This window comes from Prionailurus bengalensis, chromosome F2 (assembly GCF_016509475.1).
Source record: "Prionailurus bengalensis isolate Pbe53 chromosome F2, Fcat_Pben_1.1_paternal_pri, whole genome shotgun sequence".
In the NCBI taxonomy this organism is placed as follows: Eukaryota; Metazoa; Chordata; class Mammalia; order Carnivora; family Felidae; genus Prionailurus; species Prionailurus bengalensis.
Window position 1 is genome coordinate 44,936,478 of NC_057353.1, and position 23,232 is coordinate 44,959,709.

The 23,232-nt window shown below is 35.8% G+C and overlaps 1 protein-coding gene across 1 annotated transcript in view; it reads right to left on the bottom strand.

Annotated features, from left to right (window-relative positions):
• STK3 (serine/threonine kinase 3) overlaps positions 1-23,232 on the bottom strand; it is a 281,104-nt gene that overhangs the window by 191,027 nt on the left and 66,845 nt on the right. Inside the window, exons 5-6 of the mRNA XM_043601459.1 lie at positions 6,783-6,947; positions 6,105-6,272 (exon numbers count right to left, since the gene is read on the bottom strand). Coding sequence (XP_043457394.1) covers positions 6,105-6,272; positions 6,783-6,947 — 333 coding nt within the window. The remainder of the gene's footprint in view (positions 1-6,104; positions 6,273-6,782; positions 6,948-23,232) is intronic.

Sequence of the window (23,232 nt, forward strand, 5' to 3'; positions counted from 1 at the left end):
GTCCCATATTCCTTCATCTACTCCTAAATAAAATGAAGATACCTGTCTTTTGCTCGTCATGTTAAATGCCTATAGGGAATCTTCCAAGAGGCAGTGCCTGCACCCCACACTAAGATGGGCCAGCTATCTACTGAGCCATATACAGTAGGGCCTGGGAGAGGGCAGATGTGTAAATATGCCAGGTGGGGCATTACTCAACTACCACCCCTCCTCAAGCCTAGTCTTCTAGACTTCAGCCAAATATGATCATTAATTAGACAGGAAGGAGGTTATTGATTCATTTTTATTTATAAAAAATGAATAACTCAGTTTCACTCCTTTGATGGAGATTTAATATCTTTTTTTTTTTTTTTTTTTTAAGAAATCTTGTTGGATCAGGAGTATACCTGGAGTATACTTGTAAAAGTAGTAATGCCATGTGATTTGAGGTAGGGGCAAGCTACTGTGTGTTTTGTTTTTTAATATGCAGTATAGAGGGTGATTTTTTCCTAATGTCTGTGTTTACTTTGCATGTACTGGATCATTTATTTCACATATTAAAACACACTATTTCCCCAAAAGGGGTAGGAGTAAAGAGGCAAGTTGTAAAAAACAGCAAGGTTAAGGAAAGAAAGATAACATCATTTTCAAAAACATTCATCAAAAGTAACTTTTCCGTGTTGAAATTATCTACAGGGTTCTTTTCTTCGTAAGTAAGTGATGTAAGGATATAGGGAGACAGACGGAGAGACAAAGAGAGATCTTTTTTTAGTCTAAAGTAATTCCTAATTTACTCTTAAACAGATTGTCAAGCTGTATATAAGTTGAATTTCCTGAAAATTGCCATTTAAATGCCTCCAATTGTCTCCTTAAGTCACATTTGACAAGTCTTCCTAAAATATACAATATATGTCTACATTTTATCTTTAAAAGGTAATAAACATTCATATTGTGTTGTGTAGAAGTACAATTCTTAGTTTGATTTTTATTTTCTTTCCTTCAGTTGATGCCAAGCTATCTTCAGTCACAGTACTTGCTCTCTCAAACAGTTCTTAGTCTGACTCAAACACTTCTGTCCTTACCCCTTTCTCTATGCCAAGCAATGGGTAATCAAAAACAAAAGACTGTAAAACAAAAGAAATCAAAGCCAAAACTGTATTTAAAAGAATCAACAGGGTCTTAGTGATGTCTATGAAACAAAGTGCCTGGGTTTGGTAGTGGGGTACAGGGACAGACATTTAAAAAATAATACTATTCACTCATTTCCTGATTATTTGGTAATTATATTTCCTATAGAGCTGAGAAAGAGGTAGATCTCCAAAGAAGTATGTGGTTAACCAAATTCAAAATTAAAATTTTAAATCCCTTTGTTTATTTAACTGACCAAAATTAACTCAGTTTCTTTATATTTAACTTTTTAAAATGAACTGGATTTCGATAAAACTTGTTTCATTTAACATTTTGAGTTTTACTTCCATCTGTTGTTATTCCTTAATCTGTCATTACTGCTTAATTTTAATCTATTTGCTGGATGTAAATTTATAAGCACATTTTCATCCTTTTCCTATTTACAAAGCTTTACATGTTTTAATGTGATTTCATCATTGCCTTTTACTAGACACATAATTATTACTCTTACCACAGCAAAGATATAATCTGTACACACTACGAGTTTCTCTTTTAAAAAGAGAGAGAAAGCAAGCTGTATAAAAACTAACAAATTAGTATCCCTTGCCATCAAACAAATCCAGTGTTTTTAGTAGCTCTTTTTATTAGGAAATTCCTCCATGAATATCTATATCCCCAATACTTCTTATTCTCCCTGAGGAATGATTAAAGATAAGCATCAATCTTTGACCAATGATAAACCAAAGTGTATAAAACAAATGACCTCAGCCTTCACACCTTCAAAAGACCCATTTTCAGTTCACTATCAAGTTCCAATTTGATCGCTTTCACTTTCTAATTTAGTGCCATCTTTAAGTTCTTCATATCCCTCAGGCTATGACACTCAAAACATATGTCCTACAAAAAGCTTAATCAGTGAAAGCCACGATATTAATTTGTGGCTATTTAGGCAGGAGCAACTCCATTCTAAATTATCAAAAATGGATGCATCTCTTCTTGACCCGAATTTTTGCTGGCCCAACGAAGCAAGCACGACCTGGGTCTCAAGCAGGCCGCCTGGAGCCCGGGCATACTAGAAGGATGGTATGTCTGAGAATAAGAGTAGGAAACCAACACCCAGTTCACTCAGTCAGCCTCGTTGTTCCTATGACATACCTCTAGAGGGTAGGCATAGTGGGAAGGGCTATCATCTTGTAACAACAGCCAAAGGGAATTGCAGAAGGACTAGGATGTGGAGGCTAGGGAAGCTGGCCTACCACATCCTAACTAGCGTCCTGTTCCAGATAGCCAACTAAATGCAGTAAATTATATACTATCCTTTACTTATCTTAAAAGAACTAGCATTCTTTGCCTCCATCTGTTGTAGCGGTCTTTCCATCACTCACATCCTCATTCCACTGTGACAACTTTATAAACTATTGGTAATCTCATAAGCCAACATTGCTACAAAAAAAAAAAAAATGGCAGGGAACATGAAAAATTTGCCCACATTTCTTCCCACTCTGAAAAATTTAGAAGGTTCCTATTTTAACATAATAATTATGAAATTAAAATGTTTGCTGATTTTTATTTTTGCTAGCCACTCCTTCATCTGCATAGAGTTGACATATAAACACAAAAGATATTTCTTTTTTGTCAAGGCAAGAAATGGACTAGCATGAATTCATCTCTCAGTTCTGCCATTTATAAACTGTATCATCTTAACAAAAAACGTAATTTTTTAAGTATCCATTTCACCCAATCCACTCATTAAAATGGAGATTAAAATATGTATTTTGGGGCTCCTGGGTGGCTCAGTCAGTGGGCATTGACTTTGGCTCAGGTCATGATCTCATATTCCGTGGGATTAAGCCCCATGTCAGGCTTTGAGCAGACAGCATGGAACCTGCTTGGAATTCTCTCTCACTCTCTCCCTGCCCTTCCCCCACTTGCACTTTCTCTCTCTCAAAATAAATAAACTTAAAAAACATAATTATTTCACAGAGTGGTTAAAGTGAGAAAATTGTTTAATTAAAAACAGAAAACTTCAGGGATGCCTGGGTGGCTCTGTCAATTGAGCATCTGACTCTTGATTTCAGCTCAGGTCGTGATCCCAGGGTCATGGTATCAAGCCCCAAGTTGGGCTCTACACTCAGCTTGAGATTTTTTCTCTCCCTCCCTCCCCCTGCCACTCCCCCACTCACAAGCACTCACATGCTCTCTCTCTAAAAAAAAGGAAACTTCACTATTTCACTCACTAATCTGAGTTTCATATACAGCCAACTCTCTTACACCTTAACTACAGCTTTACTGGCTCTCTAATAACACTGAGATTCTGAAATAATCGGTTTGGGTCAGGGCCCAGGCATCAGTATTTTTTCAAAGCTCTCCAGGTAACGGCTATGTAGGAAGTGTGAAAAACACTGTCTAGCTCCCTGATCCGTTCATTTCCTATACCCTCTCCTCTCTTTTCAGGTTACACCCCATTGTAACCACCAGAACAACTCTCTCAACAGCATCCTTCAATGCCCTGGAGCCCCATCGTTTCGAGACACTCATTCATTTCACCTCAAACCTGAGCTCAAGGCCATAATGTGCTGTGCTCCACTGCTGAGCACTGCTAGAGCAAGGCTAGAGCAAAGAACTGTATTGGTGACAATACAAATCTCACTTTCCAACTTTGGCTGTGTCCTCAACAATCCTTTTTTCTCTCTTGGACAGCTCTTTCTTTTTTCCTCCCACCCAACCTCCCACCAAACTAAACTTTGATAAGCAGTAAATACTATTAATTTTATCAAAATTCTACCCTTGAATACATACCTTTTTAATATTCTTTACGACAAAATGAGAAATGCACACAAAGCACTTGCCTCGCATACAGAAGAACGGTGATTATCTTGAGGAAAAGCACTTGTGTGACCGAACTGCAAGCCAAACAAGCTGCAACTTGTTACTAAGGAACAGCTGACAGAAAAGCGATGGCAATTCAGACTTGGACATAGGACTGACATTTTCTCAAAAATGAACCGTGTGAATCTGTCATTTCAAGAAAACTATCGTATTTGCCGCCAATGATAAAATGTGAGCTTTGGAAAACTTGTACCCACCACGTGACCTTAACAGCTTCTCAGTACTTGCAGTTCATACTCTCATTTGTACAAAGCAGTTCACAAACATGAGAAAAGTTAAATGATGATAACACAATTTAAGTAGCAACTTAAAACCATACTGTTTGGAAATGCACAGGCGACACTTGATAAACTGTCCAAAGAACTTGCAGAGCCCAGAATTGCCTATATACAAATTATGAGGAAAACAAGAAATTTACTTAGGTGGTGGCTACCAAGGAAGGCTCTATATAGAAATAATATCTGAGCTGAGACTTGAATGAGTAGGATTTAGACTGGTAGGAAAAAAGTGAGATAGACCGATGACTGATAGACAGAATTTTAAAGAGAAATACTGTCTTCAAGTATATTTTTGCTATTTCACATGTGTTAATTCAAACTGCCAAATGATACTTTAAGATCCTAGAAGTCGGGAACCACATATTACAACTATTTACTATCAGACAGACTACTTCAGGGTCAAATTTAATACGTTCATCTTTGTGGTTAGAAAAAAAAGATCTACACAAGGAGGAAACAGAACAGTAATAATCTAAGTCCTAGGTTAAATCTCAGCTCTGGCACCTGGCTAGGTTGCCTTGGATAATTCAGTTAACCTCATTAACTCAAATTCAAATACACCTAGTTTGAGGATCACCCTAAAAACATCATAACTACAAGTACTAAAGATAACTAATAATCAGAAAAGAAAAGAGAATCTGTGTTGCTGGTTTTATACTGATCTTGTCATTTTTTATTATTTTGCAAACGAACAATTCATGTCATTTTTATTTTTCACCTTAAAAGAAATTAATATACACCAGGAAGATGATACATATTATATATAATTTTATTACTCAAAGAATTCTCTTTAAAGTGGGAGACAGACTTTTAAATATTTTCAGCACAGTACACTATTACTTATATTATTGAAATTCAATCCACAATAATACTGTATATCAGAAATTAATTCCAATTTATTCTTCTTCAGATGTTCCAAAATACTACATTCTCTTTCCTCCCATCTATTTACTTCATACATTTCTCCGGTCAGCCTGACGCCATCTTTTCTGCTCTATACACACTCTCTCTCTCTCTCTCTCTCTCTCTCTCTCTCTCTCTCTCTCTTTCTCTCTCTCTTCATTCTTCTATCTTTTCTTCTTGAGGTGATTCCAGCCACTAGAGGGCAATAAGTTCACAAACACAGATGTACTTATCAATAATGAACTGAGATTCACATATGAAAAAACCTAAGAACTGTATCATCACAAACCCTGAAGCACAGGCAATTAGACTTGAATATGTAAGGTACATACTTCAAACTCAAAAAAATCATCCTGGAAAAGGGAGTTCACAGAAGTGTATAATAATGTTCAAAAAAGGAATTCCAGTTTCTCACTAAGACAACTAAAGAAATAAGATTAATATGCTTACAGGTACATAGCAATATTAGAAATCATGATTTTTAAATATTAATTTCAGATGAGAGAAGAAAAAAAGGAAAACCAAAAACACAGAAAGGTAGAATCCACAGGGTGGGTAGAAAAGTGAGAAATGATTTTTCCCAGGCCTCTACTGCTGCACTGAGAAAACAATGGATGGATTAAAGAATACAGTGGATTTGCCAACCCTTTCTTCTACTGAAAAGGGAATATTTTACACGTATAGTTTGGGGGGAGGAAAATGGTGACTGTAGAGGGACATATAGCCTTCACTTCTTTTCTCACAATTAAGGATGTGGGGGGAGAAAAGTTAATATTGCTAACCTTTAACAGATAATTTTACTGTTTTTTGCACAGAACCTAAATTCAAATCAACTTATTTAATCTGTATTTATTTATTTACACTGACATTACAAAAATGCAAAATTTATATAACATCAACATTTTTAGCAAACCATCATTTTCTTACCCTCATTGGATGTATATCAGCATAAGGTGGTTTTCCTTCAGCCATTTCTATAGAAGTAATGCCAAGGGACCAGATGTCAGCCACACAGTTATAGCCTATTTCTTGAATAACCTCAGGAGCCATCCAAAACGGAGTTCCTATCACAGTGTTGCGTTTTGCCATTGTATCCTGCAAAAACATCACACAGATGTAAATACTACTACAAAAACACAAAGGAAATCTGTCAACATATTCTTTAAACTGTATAGTGAAACTCTCAATTACTACAGATTGTATCTGAAATTGACTATTTTTTTAGAATTTTCACTAGAGCTCTGACAGGACATTTTTAAGAATTTTGAATTCTGTAATAACAAAGAATCCACAAGAAACTTATCTCCACCTTCATTAAAGATAGTCATAAAACAGTACTGTAACAATAAAAGCTATAGAAATGGATCAATATAGCTTTCCTTTTTAAACATTCAAGCATTTCAATTACATTTTTTCATATTCATTCAACATCTCTTAAGTTTTAAATAAAAGTAATAAATAATACTTAAATTATGGATCCTTCTCCCCAAGAACAATGTAGTTACATATTTCTTCTCATTACCCCCTCTAAAAAGTTATCAACATTTAGTCGCAATCAAACCTGGACATATAAGCCAAAAGAGTGTCCACAATTACTGCACTTACCGTTAACTGACCAGCCACTCCAAAATCAGCCAATTTTGCATGTCCTTCTGTATTGAGGAGAATATTTCCAGCTTTTATATCTCTGTGTATTTTTCTCATGAAGTGCAAATATTCTAGTCCTTTCAAAGTAGATTTAAGAATAGTTGCAATTTCATCTTCTGTTAACTGGAAACAAATATTTGTAAAACTAGAATGAAAAACTATGCTAGATAAACTCTTACAAAAGAGCACTGGTAACTAATCCTTCTTTCTAATGACCACTAAACCTCTAGGAAAAGGCTAAAAGATAAAGAACTGGGGGAGATTCCTGGGTGGCTCAGTCAGTTGAGTATCCGACTCTTGGTTTCAGCTCAGGTCATGATCTCACGGTTCGTGCGTTCGAGCCCCACATTAGACTCTGCACTGACAGCATAGAGCTTCTTGGGATTCTGTCTCTCCCTTTCTCTTCCCCTCCCCTATTCACGTACTCTTTCTCTTTCTCTCTCTCTCTCTCAAAATAAATAAATTGAAAAAATTGAAAAAAAAAACTGGGAACTTCTTTTTCTTCACAAATATTCTTTGTCACTCTTACTACATGTTTTATTGATGAAAATTTTTTTCAATATTAAATTTGCCCTTTCCTTAAAATTAGTGATGTCATTCCTAAAGCACATAGCCTCTCCCAAAAATCATTGTGACCCTAAGAAATCACTATTTCCCACATCTTCTGACACTGAGGTAGCAATATCACAGCTACTTGTCCTGAAAGTAAATTCAGACATTCTTCTCTGTGATGTTGCTAATTCTTGATGAAAAAGAAAATCAACAGTTTTACACAAAGGAAAGGAAACAAAGGTGGCTTGCCAAGAGTCTCCTGCATGAAGTGATTATGCCCATATCACTCCTCCTCTTCTAACTGAGTCATGTCTAAACCCACCCAGATCCTGGATTTCTGGCCATAAGAATGAGAACTCAAAAATGAAAATACCAGAGAAAGACTAGGAAAATGGAAACGCAAACTAAGGTTATCAGGGAGAGGATAAGAGGGGAGAAGGGAGAAAAGGTGGTCAAGGAAAGAAGTGGGAAAGGAAACATTCTCAGTAGCTATGGCAATAGAGCCAGATCTCTACCAGCCTTTATGCTAATCATTTTCCATGCATTATCTTATTTATCCTTACGACAACTCTCCAAGATATATACTATTTTTACCAGCAACTGAAAAATGATGATATTATTGCATTGAGGTTCAGTAAATTCCTTCTCCTCATATACAAGATGGAACTAAGATTTGAGCCCTTGTCTGATCATAACCTATGCCTCTCTTGACAAGCCTTGCTCAAGTGCCACTTATGAAAGCCTCTATTTTAAATATACCCACATAATAATAAAAGTTCATGACAATAAAATCTACTTCTCCCTAAAAGTACAACCAGCAAATATAACCCGAACATAAGCTGATGGAAGATGGGAGGAGGGGAGTTCCAATTTATACAAAGATAGAGGACACTACTCTATTTGAGAAAGAAGAAGGAAAATTCAAATACCCAACAATGGGATAAAAGGAAGACACAGTACAAATTAAAATTATAAAAATATTATACTACAAAGCTGTAGTAATCAGAACAGTATGGTACTGGCACAAAAAGACATATATATCAATGGAATAGAATAGAAATCCCAGCAATAAAGCTACATGTTTGTGGTCAATTAATCTACATCAAAGGACTCATGAATATACAATGGGAAAGAGACAGTCTTTTCAACAAATGTTACTAGGAAAACTGGACAGATAAATGCAAAAGAATGAAACTGGGCCACTTTCTTATACTATAAACAAAAATAAACTCAAAATGGATTAAAGACCTAAATGTGAGCCCTGAAACCATAAGATTCCTAGAAGAAAACAGTACATAATTTCTTTCACATCACCATAGAAACCTCTTCCTGGATATGTCTCCTCTGGCAAAGGAAACAAAAGCAAAATTCAACTATTGGGGCTACATCAAAAGAAAAAGCTTTTGCAGAGAAAAGGAACCATCAAACAAAACAAAACAAAACAAAACAGGCACAAAAGGAACAAAACAAAAAGGCAACCTACTGAATGAAGAAGATATTTGCAAAAGATATATCCAATAAGGGGTTAATATCTAAGATATATAAAGAACTTATATAACCCAACACATGCGCGCATGCACACACACACACACACACACACACACACACACCAAAACAAATAATCCAATTAAATATAGGCAGAGGAGCTGAACAGACAGTATTCCAAAGAAGAAATACAGATTGCCAGCAGACACATGAAAAGATACTCAACATCACTAATCATCAGGGAAATGCAAATTAAAACCACAACGAGACATCACTTTATACCCGTCAGAGTGGCTAAAATAAAAAACACAAGAAATAATACTGGCGATGATGTAGAGTAAAAGGAACCCTCATACACTGTTAGTGGGAATGCAAATAGGTACAGCCACTGTAGAAAACAGTACGGAGTTCCTTTAAAAAAATTAAAAATAGAATTACTATATGATCCAGTAATACCACTAATGGGTACTTACCCAAGGAAAATGAAAACACTAATTCAAAAAAATATATGCAACCCTATGTTTATTGTAGCATTAAGTATCCATTCATATCTCTTTCTCTCTCTTTCTCACACACACACACACACACACACACACACACACACACACGAATATTACTCAGCCATAAAAAAGAATGAAATATTGCCAACTGCAACAATAACATACATGGACCTAAAGTATATAATGCTAAATGAAAATAAGTCAGAGAAAGACAAACACCATATGATTTTACTCATGTGTGGAATTTAAGAAACAAAACAAATGAACAAGCAAAGAAAAAAGAAACCAAAAAAGCCAGACTCTTAAATACAGAGAACAAACTGGTGGTTGTCAGAGGGGAGGTGGCAGTGGGGAATCAGGAAATGTGTAGTATTGTTGAATCATTATATTGTACAACTGAAACTAATATAATACTGTATGTTAGTTATACTTGAATAATTATTCATATATATTTATACACACACACATATATAAAGACTATGTAGAATGTGAAAATAACTATTGGAAGAAGTTTGTTTCAACTGCCACCAATGGCACAGTGGCTCATGTCTCATTAAGAAACAACCTGGGGACAACTGGATATTCACAAGCAAAAAAATGAAGTTGGACCCCTACCTCACACCATATATAAGAGTTTACTCAAAATAGATCAACAACTTAACTATGAGTTAAAACCATAAAACATAGGGGTAAATCTGCATGGCTATTGGTTTGGCAATGGATCATTAGGTGTGATATCAAAAGTACAAGCAGCAAGAGGAAAAATGATAAATTAGACTTCATCAGAATCAAAAATTTTGTGCATTAAAGGATATTATTAATAAAGTGAAATGACAACCTACAAAATGGGAGAAAATATTTACAAATCATACATCTGATAAGGGTCTAGTATCCAGAATATAAATAACTCTTTTAACTCAACAAATGACTCAATTTAAACATGACAAAGGACTTAGACATTTCCCCCACAAAAGATATACAAATGGCCATATATGAAAAGACAGATGTTCAACATCATCATCATTAGTCATTAGGAAATGCAAATCAAAGCCACAATGAGGTACCATTTCACACCCACTAGTGTGGCTATAATAAAAAAATAGAAAACAGTGTTGGCAGGGATATGAAGAAACTGGAGCTCTTGGACACTGGTGGTGAGAATGTAAAATGGTGCAGCTTCCATGTAAAACAATGTACAGTTCCTCAAAAAGTTAAAAATAATTAAACACAGAATTACCATGTGACCCAGCAATTCCATTCCTAGGTATATATTCAAAATAATTGAGAACTAGTATTCAAACAATGTATGTACAGGAATGTTCATAACAGTACTATTCACAATGGCTGAAAGGTTAAAACAATACAAATGTCTATCAACAGATGAATGGATAAACAAATTATTGTATATACATGCAATAGAATATTACTCAGCCATAAAAAAAAGAATAAAGTCCTGATACATGCTACATTGTGGATAGACTTCAAAAACATTATGCTAAGTAAAAGAAGTCAGAACAAAAGGGCACATATATGACTCCATGTATATGAAATATTCACAACAGGTGAATCCTCATAGAAAGAAAGCAGATTGGTGGTTGCCAGGGGCTGAGGCAGGATAAGAAAAACAAGGAACAATGGCTTACTGAGTTTGAGGTGATGAAAATATTTTGAAACTAGACAGAGGTGGTGATTATACAACATTGCGAATACACTCATACCACTCATTAAAATGGCTAATTTTATGCTATGTCAATTTCACCTCCATTAAACAAAACCCTGACATGAAAATTCCTAAACAAATTGGGAGACAGTTTACATATAACATTAATATATAACATCATAAATGTATTGTACATGTCTATTTGTAGTACTTGAACAATGTGCTGGCTTTGGATAAATTAGTTTTATCAAAACAAACAAACAAACAACTTGGACCTCCTTCCCCTAACCTCTGAGGTCTCAACTTGCCCTAATCCTTTCCAAATTAAAACACTCTAAGACTACTCTAAACCAACTCTCAATCCTACACTCTTCAGTGGTAATGTAAGAATGTGACTTACTTGATTAATCCACTCTAGTACAAGATACCTGATCCAGAATGCCATTTATTCATTCAACAAATACTTATCAAACACCAATAGCATGCCAGGAATTACACTAGTTGCTGGGGATACAACAGTGAATAAACCAAGCAGCGTCGTTTCTCTCATGGAACTTATATTCTACAAGGAAGGGATAATTTGATGATAATATGATAGAAAATAGGATAGTGCAAGAAAATATCAGTGATGATTACTATCAGGACAAGAAAATACAAAGCTATTGACAGAGAATGACTGAGAAAGGCTCTTTAGCGTAGACATCAAAGAAAGCCTGAGACATTTCTGGTCTTAAATGACATAAGAGAGCTAAACATGTGATTGGCTATCTGGGAATATGACATTCCACACAAAGGAAACAAGAAACACCATGATTCAGGAAAAAAGCCTCCTACATTTGAGTTCAAGAAAAAAGGCTGAAGTTTAGTGAGTCAGAAGAACAGTAGTTCTAGATGAGATCTGGGAGACATGTAAAAGCACAAGGCTTCATAGGCCATGGATATGGAGTCTGGGTTATTTGAAAATTCTAGTACTACCAGGAATTTATTCTCTATCTTAGACCAGACAGTCTGACTTGATGGTCAAGCACTATGCTCTAGAAAGCAAGCACTATGCTCTAAAGTTGCACTACCCAATACAGTAGCTCCCAACGTGTGAAACATAGCTACCCTAACTAAGATGTTCCATAAATGTACAATATACACCGAAGGTCAAAGTTTAGTACTAAAAGGACAGGTAAAGAATCTTATTCATAATTTTTAAATTGATTAGGAGCACCTGGGTGGCTCAGTCAGTTAAGCGTCTGACTCTTGATTTCAGCTCAGGTCATGATCTCATGGTTTGTGTGATCAAGCCCCATGTCGGGCTCTGCGCTGTCAGTGCAGATTGGGATTCTTTCTCTCTCCTCCTCTTTCTTCCCCTCTCTGGCTTGTGCATGCACACGCGCACACACACACACACACACACACTCTCTCTCTCTCTTTTTCAAAATAAATAAGCTTTAAAAGAAAAAATTTTTAGTTGATTACACTTATAAATGATATTTATATATTAATATCATAAACTTATTAATGTTTAGCATAAGTCATTAATATTATTAAGATACTGTTATTAGTTATATTACTTAATATAATATTGGTGCTATATATTAATAATTTTATATATTACTAAAGTTAACCTCACCTATTAATTTTTTTTAATGTGATTACTAGGAAATGTTAAATTACATTTGTGGCTCATTTTATGTTTCTATTGGACAACACCACACTGAGAAAGGGTCCACAAGGGCAGGGATCTTTGTTCTTTTCACTGATGATGTATCCACAATGCACAGAACCACGCCTAGCATATAGTTAGCACTCCATAAATAATAAATGAATGGATACAGACTCGTGGTCACAAAAAGAAAGGAGATACACCACATCTGACATTTCCAATCTAAGTTAGCAGTTAACAGCCAAGGTGGGAGAGTGGGAGGTAGGAGTGTTCTTTAGGGCCACCACAGTGACCAAGGCGTACAAGGTGGTGGTGCTGTCCTATGTGCCTGGGTTTTCTCCCCTCTCACCACTCCTGGTATAAAAATTAAAGAGCTTGCGGGTACTACAAAACACAGTCCATAAAACTGTGTCATGTTTAATCATTTCAATGTTGACATTTTCAGCTACCTAGACTTTAATTTTTATCCTCTTAACATTCCATTATTTCCAACCATTCCATTATTTCACTAACCCTTCATTAACTCTGATTTGTTATCTCTGCTTCTGAACCCTATATTTCAGAGTTATATGAGAAAAAAGTTCAGGAGTAAGATCTGCTACATACTTCGAGGTCTCAAGAGCTGCCTGATTTCAGTGCTGTAAAGCATTTGCTACTAGACAAATCCACAGCAAGACTAAAGATTTGCCAAAGATATTATACTGATTCAAGAACTGTCTAACTTTACTAAATGATTTCAAAGGTTCATTCCAAACTCCATGATTCTATAACATATTTACAAAATATCTTCATACTCTTAACAGATGAATAAATTCACACTAATTCAGACATCCATTTTTTAAATTCTTTTGACAAATATCTACTTCACTGGCTCTCTCATACAGACTCTGTTAAAGGTGCTAGGTGTTGAAGGTGAGAACATGGACAGTCTCAGTCCTTATAAAGCCTATACAATTACCTTAGAGCAAAGCCTGTATTTGGCCCAGAATTGTCAAAGGTGGAGAGGGCAGACCTCAAGCAATGTATAAATGTTATAAAGTCCTTCTTCCATTATGCTTTTCTCTCTTTGTAATAAACTCCTCCCCCTTACCTCAGGGGGTCACTTCATATGCTGCCCTAATCAAAATATGACACAGTATTCAATCATTCATACTAGTACACAGATACATCTTAAAGTCATTTGTAGTACAGTATTATTTAAACAATCCATTTGAATATTAAAGCTCAAATGAGGTAACTACACATTAAGCCTTTTAACTTTAATTATGAAAATGAAGGGTTTCTATCCCTCAATAAAATCATTTAAACAACAGCAGCGCCTGGGTGGCTCAGTAGGTTAGGCGTTCAACATTGGCTCGGGTCATGATCTCACGGTTGGTGAGTTGGAGCCCCATATCGGTCGGGCTCTGTGCTGACAGCTCAGAGCCTGGATCCTACTTCGGATTCTGTGTCTCCCTCTCTCTCTGCCCTTCCCTCATTCACGCTCTGTCTCTCTGTGTCTCTCAAAAATGAGTAAACATTAAAAAAAATTTTTTTAATCATTTAAACAATAAACAGTAACATTTTATAGAACACAAAGATATAATGTCTTAATTTTTTACATTACTTTATAGTTATAAGGAGTATTTTATGAGTCTCATGACAACGCAATTAAGTAAAGAGAAACACATCATCCCCTTTTTAGATGAAACAAACTCAGAGAAATAAAGTGGTCAAGTATCATACAACTACAAAGAGGCAAAGCCCACATGTCTTCTGGCTCTATTGCCTATACTCTTTCTATCACACCACAGACAGATGTCACAAACATCATTATGTATGAAAGGGTCGCAATATAAGAAAACAGAGAGCTGCCCTCAATGGGGAAAAACTGAGAGCTTACCCCCCGAGATCAGGAACATGACAGGGATGTCCACTCTCACCACTGCTGTTGGAAGTCCTAGCATCAGCAATCAGACAACAAAATGAAATAAAAGGAATCCAAACTGGCAAAGAAGAAGTCAAATTTTCACTTTTCACGGATGACATGATACTCTACATGGAAAACCTGAAAGACTCCACCAAAAAGCTGCTAGAACTCATACATGAATTCAGCAAAGTCGCTGGATATAAAATCAATGTACAGAAACCGGCTGCATTTCTACACACCAATAATGAAGCAACAGAAAGAGATATCAAGGAATCAATCCCATTTACAATTGTACCAAGAACCATAAAATACCTAGGAATAAGCCTAACCAAAGAGGTAAAAGATAATATATGCTGAAAACTATAGAAAGCTTATGAAATAAATTGGAGAAGACACAAAGAAATGGAAAAACAGTCCATGCTCATGGACTAGAAGAATATTGTTAAAATGTCAATACTACCCCAAGCAATCTATACATTCAATGCAATCCCAATCAAAATTGTTCTCAGAGGGAGAACAAACAATCTTAAAATTTGTATGGAACTACAAAGTCCCCGAACAGCCAAAGTAATGTTGAAAAAGAAAACCAAAGCGGGAGGCATCACAATCCCGGATTTTAGCCTATACTACAAAGTTGTAATTATCAAGACAGTATGGTATTGGCACACTAAAAAAAGACACATAGACTAATGGAATAGAATAGAAAAGTCAGAATCGGACCCACAAATATATGGCCAACTAATCTTCGACAAAACAGGAAAGAATATCCAACAGAAAAAAGACAGTCTCTTTAGCAAATGGTGCTGGGAGAACTGGACAACAACATGCAGAAGAATGAAACTGGACCACTTTCTTATACCATACACAAGAATAAGTTCAAAATGGATGAAAGACCTAAATGTGAGACAGGAAACCATCAAAATCCTAGAAGAAAAAAGAGGCAACAACCTCTTTGACCTTCGCCACACCAACTTACTTGACATGTCTGTGAAGGCAAGGGAAACAAAAGCAAAAATGAACTATTAGGACCTCATCAAGATAAAAAGCTTTGGCAAAGCAAAGGATATAATCAACAAAACTAAAAGGCAACTAATGGAATGGGAGGAGATATTTGCAAATGACACATCAGGTAAAAGGTTAGTATCCAAAATCTATACACAACTTACCAAACTTAACACCCGAAAAACAAATGATCCAGTGTAGAAATGGGCAGAAGACATGAATAGACATTTTTCCAAAGAAGACATCCAGATGGCCAACAGACACACAAAAAGATGCTCAACATTACTCATCATCAGGGAAATACAAACCAAAACTACATTGAGATACCACCTCACATCATTTGGAGTGGCTAAAATGAACAACTCAGGAAACAACAGATGTTGGCGAGGATGTGGAGAAAGAGGAACTCTCTTGCCCTGTTGGTGGGAATGCAAACTGGTACAGTTGCTCTGGAAAACAGTGTGGAGGTTCCTCAAAAAAGTAAAGATAGATTTACCCTATGATCCAGCAATAGCACTACTAGGAATTTACCCAAAGGATACAGGAGTGCCGATTCATAGGGGCACATGTACTCCAATGTTTATGGCAGCACTATCAACAATAGCTAAATTATGAAAAGAGCCCAAATGTCCATCAACTGATGAATAGATAAAGAAGATGTGGTATATAGTACAATGAAATACTACTCAGCAATGAAAAAGAATGAAATCTTGCCATTTGCAATAGTGTGGATGGAACTGGAGGGTATTATGCTAAGTGAAATAAGTCGGTCAAAGACAGATACATGTTTTCACTCATGTGGAATTTGAAAAACTTAACAGAAGACCATGGGGGAAGGGAAAGAAAGAAAAAAAATAGTTACCAATAGAGAGGGCGACAAGCCATAAAAGACTTAAATACAGAGAACAAACTGAGGTTGGAAGGGGATGGGGGGTGCGGGGAAAATGGGTGATGGGCATTGCGGAGGGTACTTGTTGGGATGAGCACTGGGTTTATGTAAGCAATTAAATATGGGAATCTACTCTCAGAGCCAAGAGCACACTGTATACACTGTATGTTAGTTAACTTGACAATAAATTATATATATATACCCCAAAAAAGAAAAAAAACAGAATTGCGAAACTTGCTCCAAAGATGATATTGAAAATATTTGACAATCAGCTAAAGCAATGTCTAATTAGAACGGTTGCCAGCCATAGTACAAGTGGTTAACAAACTAAGGACAGATACCAGCCATACACAAGCAGTAAAACCAAGTATCAGCCCAGAGTATCAAGACAAAATGCAGGCCTCATCCTAGCATTCTAATGTAAATTATTTTAAATGCTGTGCCTGCCAAACAAAACAACTATACCTGTTAATAAATTCTGCGAGTAAGTGGATCCCCTGGCCTGAAAAGTAAACTTAACTGAGGACATTATAGGTGGCTTAATAAGTACTTTATGGAAAACAGATGCTTAATACCACTAAAACAAACATATAGATCAACGATTGAAACAATTTTAAGCTATTTAAATAAAAACAGAAGACATTCAAAGTATCAAATCAGTAGGCAGAAAGAATGTTTTCTAATCGAAAAAGCAAACAAAAATTATGAGAATTTATTAGCTTTGTTTACATAAATACTATAAGCTTAGAAAGCTTAGAAAAATATTCACAGAAAATATACTAAGATATTTAGTGTACAGAATTATTTAGAATATAAAGAGCTCACATAAATCTTTCAGAAAAATAATAAAACCCAACAAATAAGTAGGTAAATAAATGAATATACACAACTCACAAATATGCAAAAATTAAAAATAGAGCTGGTTAACATACACAGAAAATAACAAACTTCACTAATTATCAAAAAAAAAAGCAAATTTAAACAATGAAGTATCAGTTATAAAATCGATCACAATGTTGCCAAGGATAAGACCACATGTATGGCAGACAAGAATATAAAGCATGCATAAAAGTGATCTAAGAATGCAGAAGTATTTTCCAAAAACCCTAGATAACATTCATTCACTGAAAAAAAAAATACATTTATTGAGCATCTACTCTGCACTATATTTAAAAAATCTTTAACCTTGGGGCACTTGGGTGGCTCAGTGGATTGTGGATTAAGTGTTGGACTTTGGCTCGGTCATGATCTTATTGTTTCTGAATTCAACAGCTAGGAGCCTGGAGCCTGCTTTGAATTCTGTCTCCCTCTCTCTCTGCCCCTCCCCAGCTCACTCTGTCTCAAAAATAAATAAACAGAGGCGCCTGGATGGCTCAGTCAGTTAAGTGTCCAACTTTGGCTCAGGTCACGATCTCGCGGTTCGTGAGTTGAAGCTCCGCATCGGGCTCTGTGCTGACAGCTCAGAGCCTGGAGCCTGCTTCAGATTCTGTGTCTCCTCTCTCGGTCTGCCGCTCCCCCACTCATTCTCTGTCTCTCTTTCTCTCTCTCTCTTAAGAATAAATAAACATGAAAAAAAATTAATAAAATAAACTTAAAAATTTTTAATATTTAAAAAAATAAATGAAATAAAAAATCTTTAACCTAACCTCATATGGTTCCAATCTAGCATGAAAGACAGACTTAGAAACTCAGAAACTATTATAAAAAACACTTTCCAAGTGAAATGGGACCAGAGTGAAGAGCAATTAATTAGGGAAGAAAGAGAAGTAGCATTAAAATTAAGCTTTGAATAAAAAAGAAGTTCACCATCGAGAAAAAGGAAAATTTTCAATAGAATAATTCAAATAATTAACTGAAGAATAATAGTTATGAAATGGCACTCAGAAATCAAGTAAGGCCCATTCTTCCCCCTTTCATTAAGATGGGAAAAATGGCAAAAAAGTGATGGGCCAAATTTCAGCCTTCTAAGTGCCAAAATGCAGGTAAATCTTAGCATATTTGAAAGAATAAACATTTACCTAGTCTCTTTTAAATGTCAATGGTATTAAACGAACTGTGGATAAAAGCAGTATCTGTATCAACATTTTACAAGCATTTTCTGGCCCTAATAGAGAAGAATGAGATAGGAACTTGTGTTTATTTAATGGACACTATACAGTAGACTTTAAACAAGATGTTTATTTCGTATCCTTACAAAAACTATTTTGTTATAAAGACAGGAAAGAAGGCATGCAGGCAGATAGATGACAGTCATTTATTTTCCTAAAAAGTTTTGTTTTTAAACAACATTTAAATATGTTAAGAAATTTCATTTTATACAAACTTAACCAGTTACCAAAGTGACTAGAATTCTATTTGGCAACAGAGGTAACTACTTATTCCCATCACTAAATAAAATTTAAAGTGCTATCATTTTCATTTCTGTAATGAAGACTTTTTAACAGTTCAGATAGACCATACCCATCAATTTCAAAATGGTCAGGTTTACACTAAAAACACTCAGAAACACACACACAGACACACACACACGCGCATGCACACACACACACAGGAGAGAAGATCTTAACTTACACAAAATGAGCTAACTAATGTAAGATTTCAGTTCTAAGATAGAAAACTCTTAGATCCACTCTCAAACCACAGCTGACACTTCATTTAGTGGTATCTGTCAAAATCCTCTCCAATGAAAAATCTTATCAACAGAGTACTCCATTTATGGATTTAATTATGTTACCTTTAATACAATGCAGGTTTAATTTGATTTTCACCACTATATAAATGGGGCAATGTCATTTTAAAATCACTTGAATATTTTATAGGTCTATTTAAAAAAATAAATAAAAGTGGGAGAGATATAATAAACCATGAATGAAATAAATACTCAGTAATCAGGGATCAAAATAAGACTTTTATAGCTGAGCTAATACATTAAAAGACGGAAGTCCACATCTGGTTTCAATACTGGTATGAATTCACTGGCAAATTTAAAAAGAATCTCATTGTACAAAAACAAAAAGATGGTTTTGATAGGCTTTAGTCCTCTGGTTACTTTTGTTTCTAGAGTCATATGATTAGTATAATAATATGATACATTTAATATGTCACTGTGTATATGGTTTTGATAAAAATGCACCCACCAAATTGTCTCAAGGGCACATGCCCAAGCTGTTTTAAAATATACATACTGCCTTAATGTTTTTGTGTCAGTAAAAACAAATTCAAGTGAGCTTTTGTAAGTTCATACAAAATTAAGAATTTTAATTTTCTAAAAATGACTCGACAATCCTACCTAAACCCCACCTTTTTGACATACTTACTTATATAAAATAATACATTAATTCCATATTTAGTACCTATTATCTATTAAGGAAATGAAAAAAAAGTGACATAGTTCATCTTTCAAGTGCCATAGACAGCTAACTATATATTATTATAAAATTTTAAGTTTCAATTTTCACAGTGACTTTTCACAAAGTCTTGAAAACCATTTGATGAAAACCCACCTATGTAATCTTTACACAGTCTTTTAAGTCCTGGATCAAATCTCACCTCTTTCAAGAAATCACCCTATATTCCCCAAGTCAGGATTTACCTATCCACAGATGAGGGGGTAACATCAAAAACAGCTTACACTTAACTGAGATTTAACTATGCCAGCTACATTAAAGATACTTAAACACAACTGGAGGAGGTAGGCACTAACAAGAACTTACTAAGAGCCTGTTACATAGCCCTTGCCTTCATGGTGCTCATAATTGAGTGGAAAAGGAAGGGCACAGGAACAAAGAATTACAATATTAAGGAATACCTGGAACAACAGGATTAGCTATAGGAGCACTCCACGACAGCAGTTCCCAAAGCTGATGATGCATCACAAACAGTACTCTTAAAATCCAAACCATATAATTTAACCCTCAAGGCCTTGAATGATACAGTTCCCACCAGCCTTGATAATCTCACCACACCATTCTCCCTACTCCAGTAAGGCTTCACAGAGGAGGTGACTTCTGAGCTGCCTCTTGAAGAAAGAACAAAGTTTGTCTGGTGACCAAAGAGGGAAAGAAATACTAGGTAGGTGTAAAGGCAATGGGCATAAAAATATATGAAGTTCAATACTAGTGAATGGCTCTTTGTGTTTGAGTAATGTGTATGGGAAAACAGTGCAAAATGCAAGGGTAGATTAGGGCCAAACTCTGCTTTACATATCTACAAATTTTTAAGTGAAACAATGATATAAACATCTGAACTTTCAGGAAAAAAAACTCTGATAGTAAACTCTCAGCCTACTAGTGTGGAAAGCTAATGTGGGGATAATAATGAAATCATTTATGGTAGTAGCAGCAGCAGCTATAGTAGCTAACAGGTATGCAACTTGCTTAAAATCCCAATGGAGATTTCTGTGGTAGAATTAATAATGAATACCTTATGCAAAATTAGACAAAAGTAGGGAAGATGAAAAAGTATCACAGCATGCAGTGAACCAGGAAGGCACCAAAAGCAAAACCCATACTTCTTCATAATTCAAACTGAAATTGCCTCAGCGCTAAGAAGTTATATATGGCTTAGGCAGCAGTCTCTCAACCAAAAAAAAAAAAAAATTTGTTATTAAAAATGAACTTGGGGGTGGAGCGCCTGGGTAGCTCAGGCAGTTAAGCATCCCACTTCAGCTCAGGTCATGATCTCACAGTTTATGGGTTCGGGCCCCACATCAGGCTCCACACTGACAGCATGGAGCCTGCTTGGGATTCTCTCTCACTCTCTCTCTGCCCCTCCGTCACTTGCACTCTCACTCTCAAAATCATAAATAAACTTAAAAAAAAATGAACTTGTGGCACCTGGGTGGCTCAGTTGGTTAAGTGTCCAACTTTAGCTCAGGTCATGATCTCACAGTTCATGGGTTTGAGCCCTCTGTCGGGCTCCATGCTGACAGCTCAGAGCCTGAAGCCTGCTTCGGATTCTATGTCTCCCTCTCTCTCTGCCGCTCCCCTGCTCACACTCTCTTTCTCTCTCAAAACTAAATTAAAAAACAAAAAATGAACTTGCCCTCTAACCCAGTAATGCCATGTTTCAGGATGTATCCAATGGACATAACAACATAAGTATGCCAATACACAAATACAAGAGTTCTTGCCACTCTGACTATAACAAAAACTGAAAAGTTGGAACTCATTTTCTCCAAAGTAGTGAAAAAAATATTTTTTTAAGTTTATTTATTTGGAGAGAAAGAACATGCAGATGCATGCGTGGGGGAGGGGCAGAGAGAGAAGAGACAAAGAATCCCACGCAGGCTCTGCGCTCTCAGCCCAGAGCCCGATGCAGGGGCTCAATCCCACAAACCATGAGATCATGACCTGAGCCGAAACCAATAGTCAGACACGTAACCGACAGCCACTCAAGTTGCCTCCCAAAGTACACTTCGTTACATACACACAGACCTTTGCTGCATACACACATGTACCAGTATGGGAAGATCTCTAAGATATATCAGAAGTTAAAGAAAAAAAAAAAAGACAAGGTATAGAACACCACATCTATAGTATGAATCCCTCAAGTAAAATAAGGTATGCTACCAAGACCCACAAGAAACTATTAGCTGACATTACCTCAAGGAAGTAAAACTGAGGGATGAGTAAGGAGACACTGAGTTCCTCTTCCATACTATTTAAAATTTTTACAATCTACTCTATTACTTGCATTTTTTCCTTAATTTATATCATTAAAGGGGGGAGGAGCTCACACATTCTCGTTAAAAGTACAGACAACAGTGCTATAAAATTTTAAAGGCTCTTGCTTCATCTAAAATCGTTAAAATTAGTGATTTTCTACCTAAGGAGCTAAATTCCAATTTTCTAGAAGATTAACTTATGTACATCTCTTGATTTCCTAAAATTAACCAAAACTTTACTGGATAAGACACAATAATTTTTTAGTATATTTTTCTAATGTTAGAGAATATTCACTATTTCAACAAATATCATAGAATTCTTAAATCATTAGTTAATTAAAAAATATATGCCATTTTTAAAGTTTTTGCCTTGATAACAGTAAATTAAGTTTGTATAGAATTTTCCAGGTTACAAAATGCTCTGACACTCATCATCTTTGTTCCTCACAAAACACTGAGGTAGGTAAGGAAGGTAATATGATATTAGGTCCATTTTAGGCTTAGGCATCTTGGGTTTAGAGTAGTTACACAATGTGCCCAGGGTCACAGAGCTACCAAGTAACAACGCAGGAATGAACCCTTGGTCTTCCGGTTCCACCTCCAGGAATGCTTCCACCAAACCACACCACTTCAAATGACCACTGTCATGGTGTGCTAAGGGTCAGGTTTAAGACAGGGAGGGAGGGCTAACCACAGATCTGGCAGTGACAGGCAGTCCACTCAGGCAAGGAATAAGGAATGTACAATATAAAAATAAAGTGTATGAAGGTGGGCCTGACTGATGAAAAGAAAACAGAACTGGGAGAAATGCCAAGAAGAACAGCAACTAAGGTGACATTTGGGCAGTTTACCAATAAGGGCAGCCAAGGAAATACCTTTGTAAGGTTAATTTACTTAGTTAAGGTAGGAGAGAAAGTCTATTGGAGGAACTATATAGTAATGTGGAAAAATCATAAAGGAAAGTGTTTATAATCCAATCAAAAGATTTAGAAAAAATGTAATGGAGTGTAATGTGTATGATGTGTTTAATCAGAGATTAAGGCCTGGCACATGATTACTATGAAAAATTCTAAAAGTCTAATCCTACAGTGC